This window comes from Gymnoscopelus microlampas (assembly GCF_963454915.1).
Source record: "Gymnoscopelus microlampas genome assembly, chromosome: 17".
NCBI lineage: Eukaryota > Metazoa > Chordata > Actinopteri > Myctophiformes > Myctophidae > Gymnoscopelus > Gymnoscopelus microlampas.
Genome location: NC_139954.1, coordinates 9449043 through 9464236, shown reverse-complemented (window position 1 = coordinate 9464236; position 15194 = coordinate 9449043). Strand labels below are relative to the sequence as shown.

Genomic DNA, 15194 nt, shown 5'->3' with positions numbered 1-15194 from the left:
AACAATACAGTACTTGAGTAAATGTACTTGGTTACTTTCCAGCACTGGTATACACTGCTGGAACAGTGATTTTACCACAGATCTCCGCTGTTTGTTTACATCAATCTCTGATGTGCTTTGACATAATTTGTCCAAAAAGAAAAAAATCACTGTTTCTGGCAACAGACACAGTGGACAAAGTACTGTATGTGCTGTCTCTCTCCATGAATTAATTGCCATCTGGTTGTGTTTGTATTCTTTCAAAAGGGGGATTAGAGAGTTTTGTACTTCCTAAAATCCTCAGCCGTCCATGGTACTTTGACGGCAGATTGCAAAAAAAACAACAACATACGAGTACATAGAGTGTCTGACCATTCATACACAATGTTCAGCTAACAGGTGTTTGGATAGTTCAAAACTCTAAAGGTCCTTACACACCGGGGGGCGATTTTTTTCATGCGAATAATACGTTTTAAAAACCTTAATGCAAGCTTCCACATCAATTTCGCGGCGCGAAAAAAAGCGTCTTTTATTTATTCGGACCGCATCCGAATTTTGCGTCTATTCGCATAATCGCCGGTGTGTAATGACCTTTATACTAACTGCCGAACCGAGCATCAGCAAGGCACAGAGTCCATTGAACTCTGACAAGTGCATAAATGTAACCAAATGGACCCGGAAGGGTCCATTTGGTTACATTTATGCACTTGTCAGAGGAAAGAAAAGTAGGCAAATGCTCACACAAACACGCACACGTGCACACACACACAGTACCTCTGTGTGTGTGTGTGTGTGTGTGTGTGTTAGTGTGTGCAATGCAAGCTTCCACATCAATTTCGCGGTGCGAAAAAAGCGTCTTTTATTTCTTCGGACCGCATCCGAATTTTGCGTCTATTCGCATAATCTCCGGTGTGTAATGACCTTTAATCCTAACTGCCGAACCGAGCATCAGCCAGGCACAGTGAAGTTATTTTGCTCTGCAACGGCGTCACATTCCGTTCTCATGGCCCTGCTGAAGCCGAAACAAGTTGTAGTTCGTTGGGAGTATACTGCAGCCTTCAGGCTGAACAGTGGGCTTTATTGTAGGGTCTTTAGTTACAGTGTCTTTGTTCTAAATATCTGCTCTCTTTCCTCTCTCTTTCCTCCTCTGTGAGGTGTGGGAGGGTCGCGGAGAGAGAGAGAGGGAGAGACACGACATGAAAGAACGAAAGAAAAGACGTGTTATGAGTTGTATGTACATTTGCGTTGTTTGTGTGCATGTCTAGCCTGTGTGAGCTTTTCCAGGACAATGATAGCCATTTTTTCCTGCCCACGAGGTTCCAGCCGAGGGGAGGGGAAAGGAGGCTAGGGGTCAGGGTTTGTAAGGGGCCAGAGAGAACAGAGCACAACATCCTCTAAAAAAAAAAAACTTTTTGCTCTCTCATGGCAGGGAGGCAGAGGAGGAACAGCTCGGCGGAGGGTTTCTGACTCGACTCCCATGAAACTGTAGAGCAAAGAGGGGGAGGAGGTGACACAGGGGTCAACCTCCCCCGTGGCTGATATATGGCTTAGTGTCGGGGGGTCTCGCACACTCACGCCTAAGACCTGAGGCGATTCTTTAAAAAAAATCTAAATCCTAACAGTTTTTTGAAAAAAATATAACAAATATTTTTTCACGATTTTTGAATAGCCAAATAAATCTAAAGTGACACAGATGCGTTCCAGGTCTTAATGGGCTAAACGTGCATAAAATACTTCACTGCCAGATGAACTGCGATCACACAACGACTGCGGTGAGCCATGATAGGCTGAGACAACAAATGACCTGCCTGTGGCCTTTGATAGGCTGACTCAATGACTTACTCAAGTCATTGTGTCATGGACTGGGTCCGCGATGGGCTGAGACCACCACAACTAACCTGCCAGTGGTGGGCCGTGATAGGCTGAGGCGTTCTATGACGGGCAGGTAGAGGGAGGAGTCGGGCATCTTCTCGCTCCGACACGCCTCGATGCTCAGGTACTTGAATATGTGAACTTTACCTTTGATGCAAATCTGGAAGAGATGACAGCAAAGCATTCAAAACCAATTGCAGGTCAATTTCTTTACACTCTGAGAACTCAATCGCATCACGTGCATTGATCCGCTATGAGATGTAGGGCTAAAGTAATCAAACTAATGTATAGAACTCATTCACTGCTACTGACGTAAAAAACTTAATTTTTTCCAATTACCAAATCTGCCATTGAGGTAAAAAACGCAATTTTGCAAAAAACGTTGATTTTATAAAGATCTCGCCGTCCTTCATCTCTTGCAGTGATACATTTCATTGTAGCACACCCGGATACGGAAATGACATCAATCGAAGATTTCCGTTTCCACCTGCCGCCACTCTAAACCTTCCGCTAAATCGCCATTATCTCGGCTCTGTTTTTCTCCGTTGAACACGCAATCAGAAGGGATATAGCGAGGTCCGTGGCGAGGTGGAAAAGTAAGTGAGCCGTACCGTTCACATGGCGAAACATGGTGTTTTCACGCTGGGCTGCAGGAGAGAGACTCCGCCCCGATCGGAATGTTTGTTGTCTGAGCGGCGTGCAAGTATCGCCGGTGTGTTTAGAAACGATTGGACGTGCGATCATAATGAAAAAGTTATAAAAAACACTAAATCGCTGGCAGTGGGCAAACACAGCCAGAAATAAGACTGGCAGAGAATGAGTTAATCAATAATATTAAAAAAAACTTTAAATAAAATAAATGTATTATTTAAAAAAACCTAATCGACAGAATAGGCAGTAGTCACTAAGAAGATAATGGATGGTTGCAGCCATGATGTGATGCTGGTTGCTCACGTGTACCTGTGCGGGGGGGCTCTGTAGGGGGTTGTTCTCCAGATGTAGAGACTGGAGGTGGGACATCTTCCTGTAGCACACTGGGATGGTGGACACCTTGTTACACGAGAAGTCAAACTTCACCAGGGGGAGTTCTGCCAAGTCTGCAGGATGAGGAGAGAGATCAAAGCTATCAGAGAACAGCTTCAGGACATGAAGAGACTGCATGGTCCCACGAGAGACTTGACTGAGTCCCTCCACGCACGCACGCGCACACGCACACGCACACACACACACACACACACACACACGCGCGCGCGCGCGAATACTGCACGTGCATGCTCATTCTCATTAGTTTTATACTCGGTGGGCTTGTTACGATAACTCAAATCGATAAGGACTTGGGGGAGACAGTTTCTCTGCCTTCTCGCCTGCACAACGACTTCCATAATCTTTCCCCTCGGTTGAACAATAGAGTTTGCACGTATTGTATTTTTTTTCCATGACTAATAAGGCAGACTCAGTAGGGGTTTGTAATTGCTTGCAGCAGAGTGCTTGGACAGAGTTCTGTACATGTTAATGTCGCCCCTAATTAAGATATAAAAGAGTCGGGAAGGAAAATGGTTTTCTAATTGCTTTGTTCTCGAGTTCCCACACTAGACGAACACAACCTGAGTGTTGTGTAGACAACAGGAGCGTATTTGAAATGTTAGCGCTATCAGTGTAGATGTTAAACAGTAGTTCAAATGACCTGTTGAATTTATTCTAGGGCTCAAACTAGCGATTATTTTCTTAGCGATTATTGTAGTCAATTACTTTTCCTGATTCATCGAGTAATCGAGATTGTTTTGTCCTATTTTATACTTTAGACAACAGTTTGGTGCAACAATACCTAATCTACAAGCTTGTAGGCTATTCTCTCTATTTTAGCTTTTTGGAAATTGTCTGAAACGACATGCCGAACATACAGTAAGGATGGATTATTAATTGATTATTTTATTAACCCATTAAGACCTGGAACGCATCCGTGTCACTTTAGATTGCTTTGGCTATTCAAAAATAGCAGATATACAAGCTCATAGCGCGGCACCGAGTGCCGCGCTATGAGCTTGTATATCTGCTATTTAAAAAAAAAAAAAATTGCGGGAAGAGTCGCCTCAGGTCTTAATGGGTTAAATGCAATTGATTAGTTCAATAAACTGTTGCAACGCTAAACACATCAAGATGTAGGTGCTTCTGTTGCAGTCAGGTCCACCACAACCACAAATATAATGCTTCATTTTGCTACACGTTGTGAGCTTGTAGATCTGGTATTTTTTGGCGTGCAACACCATCGTACAACACAGCTTAAGGGTCTTACTGTAGACACACTAGTCTAGAAAACATCAGCTGTCTGAAAAAACACCAATAACATTTAAGGACACTATGACATAGTTGCTTCATAGTCTTACGACCCAGAAGGTTGCGCTGACATCTGTCAGTTTGTTGAGACGAGTTTTTAGTGTTTGGTGTAGCCGTTTGTGTGCATGTGTCTGTCTGTGTATCGTCTCTATCATGTAGTTAGTCTGCTCTGCGCTGTACATGAAGATATGCAACGTTTCTAATCGGTACATAATGCATATATCCTGTTTGTGGTTCAGTCGAGCTTCTTCAGAAAGCAGACGATCACTGTGTTTTGTTGTGTACAGAGCGTACGCCGGCATCATCATCATCAATCATCATCCTTCCAGTCGGATCCTATTTTGCTTCCACTGTCACTGATTTTACTTAAAGAGGTGGTGCCATGGTTTTGCACTTTTTCTGTTTTTCATGTGTCTATGAGGTTGATAGACCTTCATTAAGCCCCCTGGTGGTGTTTTTATGGTGTTTTATGTCTTCTCTGACTATTTTGAGTTTCTTCCTGGAGGCTGAAACCTTCAAACGTGCATATAGAAAAACAGCGCTTTAATGACACATGAGGGTAGAAATATACCCTCCCCCTCATTGTCATAACACAACAGGTGTGGGCATGAGGAGGAGGAGGGACTAGGACAGGTGGGTGGTCTTGTTGGAGGAGGCGGAGGGACTGGTTCAGGTGGGAGGTGCTAAGGTGAGAACCAGGTATACTTAATTAACTGGAGGCGTGTCCACATAAAAACATAATTTTAACACTTTCTGTACACTTTTGAAAAAAATCTTCCTCCTAGTATAACCATAAAACCTGATGATCATGTCAAGAAAGTATTTATTTAGCTAACATGATAAGATGTTGCACATTCTTTGAGAGATGGAGACCAAGACAGAAAGAGGACACCGGGACAGACAGAAAGACGGCGTTTAACTGTTCCAGAAAGCCTCTAGGGAGCCAGAGAGTGCTCCACTCCGCTCCGCTCTGCGCTACCAGAGGTTAAAAATAACCGGTGGATTCTTAACCACAGTGACCCAGGCAGCGTGGGAGGAGAGAGGAGGCGCGTACATTCACAACATGGAAATAATGAGTGTTCATTTAAGTGTACAAATGGAATGGAACCAAATGGACCCGTATTTGGTTCCATGTGTACACTCTCAGAGATACATGTTTTTTGGTGTATTCTTTTGTTTGCTTTTAAACATTCAATTACCAAAACCAGCTGTACGACAAACACAAAGCTGATGGTTTTGGGGCAGCTAGAGAAAAGAAAGCCGCGTGTCTCACACTAGCTCGCTGCCAATGACATGTCTCTAAGGAGGTCATAAAAGAAATAACAATTATAGAATATCCCTAACAGTGCGGCGTAATTAAAATCATGCGCAGACGGCGACGGCCTTGGCTCGAGTTGATGAGGGAGAGCCGAGCTGAGCTCCAAATAGAGCTCACATCAGCAAGCATTCTCTTGCTAATTAGCTTAAACACGGCATTTAAGACATACATACACATACGCACACGCACGTGCACACACACTTACTTACACACACGCACACACACAAACACAAACACACAGACACGCACATGCGCGCACACGCACACTCATATGGTTGTCCTTCCACGCTGGGAAAAGTGAGATTTTGGGATAAAATCTCAGAAGTAATTGCACAATTATGACTCCGAAATGTTTTCAATTAAAACCCCTTTATGTTTTCATTGAAAAGAGAAAAGGAAACAACAAAACCAATCAAGTTGAATGATTAACCCAAATAGAATACAGTCGAGCAGCTAACACTTTCTGACAAATCATCACTCGTCTGGCATTAAAACAACCCACATTACTATGTCAGGAAGACGAGTTGAGACGCCGCGTTCATTGGGTGGGAAGCAATAGCGAGTCCTACGGGTTGGCACCTGGGCCCAGTTGCACCACCTCACACTAAGTTCAAACTTAGCCTAGTTATAGCTTAACCCATTCAATCCGGGGACGCATCTGTGTCATTTTAGATTTATTTGGCTATTCAAAAATAGCAGATATACAAGCTCAGATCTGCTATTTTTGAAAAATCGTGAAAATGTGTGCAAATCTTTGAATATATATAACTCAAATCTTTGCTTCTGGGGGTCCCTGGAACCAAAATATGTTACAAATGTTAAAAATAAATGAATACATATTTAAAGATTTGCACAAATTTTCACGATTTTTCTAAAAATAGCAGATATACAAGCTCATAGCGTGGCACTCGGTGCCGAGCTATGAGCTTGTAGATCTGCTATTTTTGAATAGCCAAATAAATAAAAAAATGACACTGATACTTTCCTGGTCTAAATGGGTTTTTTAAAGCCATTTAAGCTATAACTAGGCTAAGTTTGAACTTAGTGTGAGGTGGTGCAACTGGCTCCTGTTCACCAGGGAGCTGAACTGAGAAGAATAGCATGTTCCTCCACATGCGTCACACACCCTCCCAGTGAAACTCCTCACTGTCGTGAAAAGAAGCGGCTGGTGACTTCATGTCCCACTTGGCCAACTGTAGGGGTCAGCAGTGACACGGACTACACATTAACTGCCAAAGACGTATATATACGTCTTTTAATAATCAGCTGTTGCCTGCCAAAGACGTATATATACGTCTTTGAAAAAAAGGAAGAAAAAAAAAAAAAAATTCAAATTGTTTTTTATTTTTTATTTTTTTTATTTTTTTATAATTTCAACCCTTTTCGAATTTCGAACAGATTAGGAGCTAAAAATGTTCAAAGATTTGCTGCTCCATTCACTTCAATGTTAAAATTCAAACGGACAAACAATTCACATTGTTTTTTGGTTTAAAACTACTGGTTTTGAGCTATATTCAAACATCAAACAACACATGTTAACGAGGTCAAAATGACCTCGTTAACATTTGTGAAACCACACCTGAATCTCATCTGTGATTAGAAACCATCTGGGGATCGATCATACTGGAGGAAAAAAATCTGTGGCTACGCGAACAGGTACCAAAATCGTTCAAAACCCAGGCAGAGGCTACAGAATGTTCTGAAAAAACTCTGGCAGTCAATGTGTTAAGTTGGTAAATATTCGAACCATATCATCTTTCAATATGTTCAAAAGTACACTGTCTTCTTATAATACGATCTCTTGTACATGTCCATGACCATTACATTACTACACTTTATTTTCACCTTATATCCACTTTTATAAACAATGAACAAATCAATAATTATTAATAAGATAACTAATTATACCTTAACTCATTCACTGCCTGAATTATTTCTGGCCGCGTTTGCCCACTGCCAAGATTTTTCATTGAAAAAGTACTCAGGAGCCGAGATACAGAATTTTAAAGTTTTAAGTTAACAAGGAAGTGGATGGGAGTCTAGATCTTCGAAAAATCATATCTCCTTGGTCTTTTTTTTAAAAAGTCGTTTTAGTCGTTCTCGGCAGGCATGGCTTATTATGGGACAGAAGATGTTTTAGTCGTTCTAGGCAGGGAATGAGTTAAAATCAACTGCATGCTATCGCTGACTTTGAAAATGACAATGATATTTGACTCTGAACAAATGATCCATCTTTTTCTGCTTGCTTAGAGTATAATACCCTGATTGTGTTGTCTTAAGTGTTGTTTTTTTGTCGTCTGGGTGATATTTTGTTTTTCAGTTTTTTGTTATTTGTCTTTTATTGTATGTTTACAGTATACTTTACTGCTGTCTCTAGGACCCCCTCGGAAACTATCCTGAATCTCAAGGGGCTACTCCTAATAAAGAATTTCTACATATAAGTCCAAAACTGTTACTTTTCAGGATTCGAATTCCAAAGTTTTGAGCTTGTAGATCGGCTATTTTTTTTGCTACTTTTGTGCGACACTGTAGTATGACAAAGCAGGGCATCGATTTGCAAAAAGAAAAACAACAGGTTTCTGCCCGATAGCGACGATATGAATAAACTATCATCAGACAGGCACGGAAGATGATTTCAAACCCCACCCCTGTCCTCCACCCTAAGTATCAGCTTCTTCCCTTAGGCAGCCTCTTCAGACCCCCCCCCCGTGCACGCTGAGCCGCTTTAGGCACTCCTTTGTCCCCCTGTCTATCAAAGCCCTAAATCAGTGTTTGTCAAACTTGATATGGACCTCCAAATGTATATGTATTTGGCTGCGGACCCCCCCCCCCCCCCCATCTCAAAAATGTTCTGTGCCAGTGATTTTGATGTTGAGAAAAAATAGTTGTAACTGCTCTGGACCATCTCTTGTTGGGATAGGCTCTATTCACAGCAGCCATATTATGAAGACATTCACAGGTGTTACCAATGATACTAATGAAGGCTCTGTTCCATTCTGGTCAAACAGAGATCAGGGTTGCTGATATTGTGTGCATGTTGGCTCACTGGAAACACTCTGCTACACCAGTGGGTCTAAAGTTGGGGTCCAGGGACCCTCATGGGCTTCCAAATGGCCCCTTATGGGTGTGTAACTCTGAGAGTGTACAAATGGAACCAAATGGACCCGTAAGGGTCCATTTGGTTCCATTTGTACACTCTCAGAGTTATGGGGGTCGTGGAAACCACTGTGCTAGACTAAATGGAACAGAGCCTTCATTAGTATCATTGGTAACACCTGTGAAGGAAGTGATAATATGGCTGCTGTGCATAGAGCCTATTGTAGGTCTTTCATGTTTGCCAAACTGTTGCATGTAACACAGTTGACAGTTAAGGGGTTGACATGCACTCACACGGTGCCACTGTTGACCTCTGTCACAGCATCTTTCATGTCACAATATGTCACCACGTATTTCCATAAAAGTCAAACGTTGTTCCTTTCTCTTCCATGTTTCCTGTTCACTTGGTGTTACACTACAGGGTTTCCACAACTTCTCCATGCCAAAGATCCCCAAAAATACCCATACTAGCCTCTGTAATACCTCTTTAAAACAGTGGTTCTCAAACATTTTCATGCCAAGGACCCCCAAATTGATTTGGCCAAGTACCCCCATCTGAAAGTTTGTGCCAGGGACCCCCATAAGAAAAGATGTGTGTTAACTCAAAAAATAAATCAACAGTGTTCAAAATGTTCAAAATGTTCAGTACAAGCTTGCAATGCAAGTTGTGAACTTTTAAATATAACAAATAAGATAGGGTTAAAGACCCCTTCAAGGACTCCTGGGGGGGGTCCCCGAACCCCCCCCAGGGGGGGGTTTAAGGTTTGGCGTCCATTACTGAAGTAATGGACGCCAAACGGCTACATCAAACAGCTCTGCAAATACCTCTTACTGTCATGGTGGTCTTATCATCATTGTTAAGGCTCCACAGTCAGAGAAACTCTAGAAGTTCAACATCCCTCCAGTCCTCAGGGCTCCCATCCAATCGGCTCCCTCGAACCCCCCCCCCCCCCCCCCAAACCAACCCCCAACCCCCCCCACTGTGTCGCCACGGCGTCGAGCGGCTGCGCCAGATCAAGTCTCATCAATCAATCCCGGAGCGGTAGATAATGGCGGAGCGCGAGCCGTCTGCTACGCATAAGGAAACGTCCATAAATCTTAAAAGAGAGACGCGAGGAGTGGAGAGACGCGGGGATGAGGCCGGAGGAATGTTCTGGAACACGCTCATCGTACATCATTCTGAATAAACAGAGATGCAATGTGCTCAACATCTTCATTATTTCACAGACTCAGCCGCCCCCACTCCCCTTGTTGTTGTTGTTGTTTCTTCATTGACCACTTGGGAAGCCCAGCTTGCCTATTCTGGGGGGAACATTGGCCCCAAAATAGCCGATCTACAAGCTCACAACACAATACAAGAGATTTGGTATAGACGTAAAAAAAGTGGTCCAAGTACAGTTGTAACTCAGGTCTGTTTTACTAAGAGTAGAGGGTTTAAGTTGTTAAAGAGACACTATCACAGGCAGAGCTTTCAACATCATTTCTATTAACACATTGGGTGCCGAACACGGTCTGAACCGTGTTTTCAGTCTCTTTTGTTTTTTTTGTTTTTTTTTTCCACACGGGAGGGGCTGGAGCAGCTCTGGAATCACCCACGATGATTCTGAGAAGGAAGGGCCTTATAGATCACCGTGCCAAAAACATGGCTCCCCATCCGCTTCCGTTCTATCTCCTTCTCTAAAACCCCTATAACTCCGAAACTTTTTACGTTGGGGAAAACGACTCATTTTGTATGCGGGATCGCTGCGCCATTGTGACCCGCGGTAAATATGTTATCGTTCCAGGCGTTAGCCAGGACCATCGTGCAAAATGCACGCATGCTTTGTTTCACATGGATTGCTCGTCTTGGAGTCTACAGCTCAACGGTGAGATTTCTGGCACCGAACGTAATCTGTTATTATAAAATTCTGGCACCGAATGTGTTAAAAGCCCATACCAGTGGGCAAGCCATCAAATTATTGGCTTAGGAATGGGACAAAAACAAAAAATATCCACAAATTCAAGTCTCCATGGGGTGACTAATCGATAGAGAAAAAAAAGTCATTTTGGGGGTGAACTATCCCTTTAAAGCTCAAATGAAAGTTTGAAATGCAGCACTTTTAAGGATCTATTTGAGAAACCCTGACAAAGGCCATATCTGACAGTAAGGGGAATTTTGTCAATCTATATACTGTATACTGTTGTTGTTTCTATACACTGTGATGATGACCAGCAACAGCTGTAGGAGAATTTGATCCCACAGGCTGTAGGTATAACTCCAGATCATGTTTTCAGGGTTCACGAGAGGACAACTCGATAGGGCAGGGGTCTTCAACAGGGGGTCCGGGACCCCTAGGGGGTCCTCAGAGCTACTATAGGGGGTCCGCCAAATCTTTGTGTGATAAGATTTAGTTTTTTACATTAACCACTTGATCCCTAAAATTCCTTTTCTGAGGGGAACATTAGCCGAAAATAGCAGATCTACAAGCTCTCAACGCCTCGCGCTGCGAGGCGTTGAGAGCTTGTAGATCGGCTATTTTTGGCAAAGAGGCTATAGGTGTAGAGGGAAAAAATAGCAGACTAAGTAAAAAAAAACTTTAATCTGAAACACAATTTTATACAATATAGAGTAGGGGGTCCCTGCTTCATCTCTCTCTCAGCTAGGGGGTCCTTGGCCTGAAACGCTGAAGACCCCTGTGATAGGGCATATGTAACACGTCTATGAGAGAGAGAGAGCCTCTTGAAGATGAGCCTCCAGCCATGGAGTGTGAAGCAAAACATGGCTGTAAATCTTCTCTGCGCACCTGAGGAGTCGAGGTACATCATGGACTGGAGGCTTTGGAACCACGTTGTGGAAAATACACACTCTCTACACTAATACATCATTCAGGTTCATTTCAATGAAGACAAATAGGAAAAATAACTTGCTTGACTCGACTTCTTTTGGTTTGAACCTTTATCCCATTAAGACCTGGAACGCATCTGTGTCACTTTAGATTTATTTGGCTATTCAAAAATAGCAGATATACAAGCTCATAGCGCGGCACTCGGTGCCGCGCTATGAGCTTATAGATCTGCTTTTTGAGTGGTGCCAGCCACTCCTACACTTGACCGTGTGTGTGGGTCCGTCCGTCCGTCCGTCCGTACGTCCGTTCGTTTGAGGACGGCCTCAACAGCTGCAGCTGATTGCAACACAAGGATGCAACCAGTTACACTAATTCAAAGGCACCACTCTCTTCACACTGGGTGTGATTTTTTTTTTTATCGTGAAAAAATATTTTTTTTTTTATTTTCAAAAAACTGTTTTAACATTTTAAGAATCGGACTCAGGCCTTAATGGGTTATTCAGAGTGAAAACCTTAGTTACGGCACAACTTTTCAGGAAAAGACCCAAAAATAACCGATCTAAACTGGTCACAGTGATAGTGTTGCAAGCTTGTAGATCGGCTATTATTGCAACTTTCTGCACGACACTCTTGTATGACAAAGTAGGACATTAATTTACGAACAAACTGAAACATGGAGATACAAGGTTTCTGTCCGACAGCAACGATATACTCAGGGATGATGAAATGAGCAGAAGATCAGCGTGCTTCACAGACGATTATGTTATCACTGTTGCACACACGTTCACACCTCCTGGGACTGCCTTCTATTGTCGGCAGTGTTGCCAAGTATGCTTATTATAAGCGACTTTGGGCTTGTTTTCCTGTAAATGTGACGTGTTGTGTGAGCTTGTATAGATGATTGAATACTTCATGCTTTATAAGCAGTTTGCAAAAGATGTGCTATTTTCAAAAACAAATCTTGAAAGAAATGCTAAGAATCTGACATGAAAAACTTTGTATGGGGGTCACTGGCACTGGCAGCTTGGGGGTCCTTGACATGAAAATGTTTGAGAACCACTGCTCTAAAACAACATTAGACAATAACATTTTGACTGACCTGCCCCTAGTCGCTTATTTTGGGTTTGTTTTCACCGAACCTGGTTGGTTGTTTCTCTCGCAAAATAAATCTGGCAACACTCACTGTCTGCCAACTGAGCAGTTTTACTGCAGCTCCAAGACCGGAATCCTTTAACCCATTAAGATCCTGGAACGCATCTGTATCACTTTAGATTTCTTTGGCTATTCAAAAATAGCAGATCTACAAGCTCGTAGCGCGGCACCGAGTGCCGCGGTACGAGCTTGTAGATCGGCTATTTTCGAAAAATATATATTTTTTAAAGGGATTTTTTTTCAAAAAACTGTTAGGATTTAGAAAACAAATAAAAAATCGCCTCAGGTCTTAATGGGTTAATATGACAAACGCTCAAGGGAAAGGACTTTATTTTATGCAGGAAGTTTTATTTTTTTGTTTTTTACTTGTGCCTCAGGAAGCAAAAAAAGCAACAAAAAAATAATCAGAGGGTCGGGAAAGGGAAACAATATTTGAAGTCCAGTGTAACAAAAACATTGAGTTTTTCCTGCCTTCATTCATGCAACTGGACAGTTGGAGGTTTAACATCCATGCACCCAGTGGTGGTACTCAGTAAATGTTTTACTTAAGTAAAAGTATCAATACTGCAATGCGGAAATACTCTGTTACAAGTGAAAGTCCGGAATTCAAAATGTACTTGATAAAAAAAACGTGGCATCAAAATGTACTTAAAGTACCAAAAGTAAAAGTACTCATTATGCAGAATGTCCCGTTACAAGTTTTCAAATGTATACAAATATTTTGAAAATAGCAGATCTACAAGCTCACAATGCGTCGCATTGCGACGCATTGTGAGCTTGTAGATCTGCTATTTTCAGATGGCCAAAAATGTATAGGGCTGAAGTGGTTTATGTATGTTTTGTAACTAGTAACTAAAGCTTTCAAATAATTGTAGCGGAGTAAAAGTACAATATTTGCCTCTGAGATGTAGTGGAGTAGAAATAAAAAAGATCGGAAATTGGATATGCTCAAGTAAAGTACCAATACCTCAAAATTGTAGTGAGTTGTACCTCAAAAAGTACAGTACTTGAGTAAATGTAAAAGTTACTTTCCACCACTGCATGCACCTCTTATCGAAGCCATGTTACTTGATTGGTTTCATCTGGTAGCGTGCCATGTTACACAATAGAAATACAACAAAAAAAACATTAAAATACATGCTTATGTTATGTATGCTCATTTCCTACCGATCCGACCTCCAGATATCATTTGATGAATTCAGTGGAGAACCCATAAAACACTGTGCTGGGTCTCTTTTCCTCTGGATAGCTGTTGCGTTTGGTGGCGTCGTGCCCAGAGGTGACGTGTGTGACTGTCCCCAACGTCCAGAGCACTTTAGCCAGTGGCGGAAAAAGTACATTTTCTATTTAAGGCCGATTCTACAAATGTCTTCTAAATCCCCACAGTATTCTGAAAAAACATATGTTTCTATATCAGTGGTGCTCAAACCTTTTCAAGTCAAGGACCCCCAAAATTATATGTATTTGGCCGCCGACCCCCATCTCAAAATATTTTGTTCCAGGGACCCCCCAGATGCAAATATTTGAGTTAAAAATGTTCGCTTTAAAAGAATATGTATTCAAAGATTTGCACACAATTTCACAATTTTTCAAAAATAGCAGATCTACAAGTTCATAGCGCGGCACTTGGTTAGTGCTATTTAGCTATTTTTGAATAGGTAAAGTGTAAAATAATGCTTTTTTTTAGCTCAAATGAAAAAGTGACACAGATGCGTTCCAGGTCAAATATTACTTGAGTAAAAAGAACAAAAGCATTGGCATCAAAATATGCTTAGAGTACCAAAAGTAGAAAGTACTCATTATGCATGAATGTCCCATTTCACAAGTTTTGAAATGTATACAAAATAGCAGATCTACAAGCTCACAATGCGTCGCATCGCGACGCATTGTGAGCTTGTAGATCGGCTATTTTTAAACATTTTTAAATTTAAATTTAACGGGCTGAAGTGGAGACGAAGTAGAGATGAAGTGAAGACGCTTTGTATGTTTTGTCATAATAGTCAAAAGTAACTAAAGTTTTCAAATAATTATAGTGGAGAAAAAGTACAATATTTGCCTCTGAGATGTAGTGGAGTAGAAGTAAAAGTACTGAAAATTGGAAATACTCCAGTAAAGTAAAAAAATACCTCAAAATCGTACCTAAGTACAGTACTTGAGTAAATGTACTTAAGTGACTTTATACACCACTGGCACTAGCTTACTGTGTAGTTCAGCCTCTTGGTGACTGGGAGAGCGTTCCGAGGTCAGGCGGAGGGCACAGGATATTTCGGGGAGCGTAATGGGTGTGGTAGCACAAACACAGAGCTGTGTGGTGGAAGCTCCACCTTCCATTGCTTGAGGAAAGGGAATTTAATGAATATAAAGTCCTTTACAGTCTGGATACACTGCAGGTTTGTTGAATAAAAAAAAAGACCTTACAGTCTAGTTCAGTGGTTCTCAAAGTGGGGTCCGAGTACCCCCCGGGGGAGTCCTTGATGGGTTTTCAGGGGGTCCACAGCGAAATGTGTTAACCCCTGAAGACCTGAGGCTGATTCTACAAAATGCCTTCTAAATGAGTAGTTCTCAAGAAAATAGCAGATGTACAAGCTCACAGCACGGCACGAAGTGACACGCTCTGA

General features: G+C 42.0%; 1 protein-coding gene across 2 annotated transcripts in view; it reads right to left on the bottom strand.

Annotated features, from left to right (window-relative positions):
* lrch1 (leucine-rich repeats and calponin homology (CH) domain containing 1) overlaps nt 1–15194 on the bottom strand; it is a 127217-nt gene that overhangs the window by 41552 nt on the left and 70471 nt on the right. For both annotated transcript variants that reach the window (XM_084085231.1, XM_084085232.1), the window contains exons 5-6: nt 2812–2948; nt 1878–2011 (exon numbers count right to left, since the gene is read on the bottom strand). In XM_084085231.1, the coding sequence (XP_083941357.1) occupies nt 1878–2011; nt 2812–2948 (271 nt within the window). The remainder of the gene's footprint in view (nt 1–1877; nt 2012–2811; nt 2949–15194) is intronic.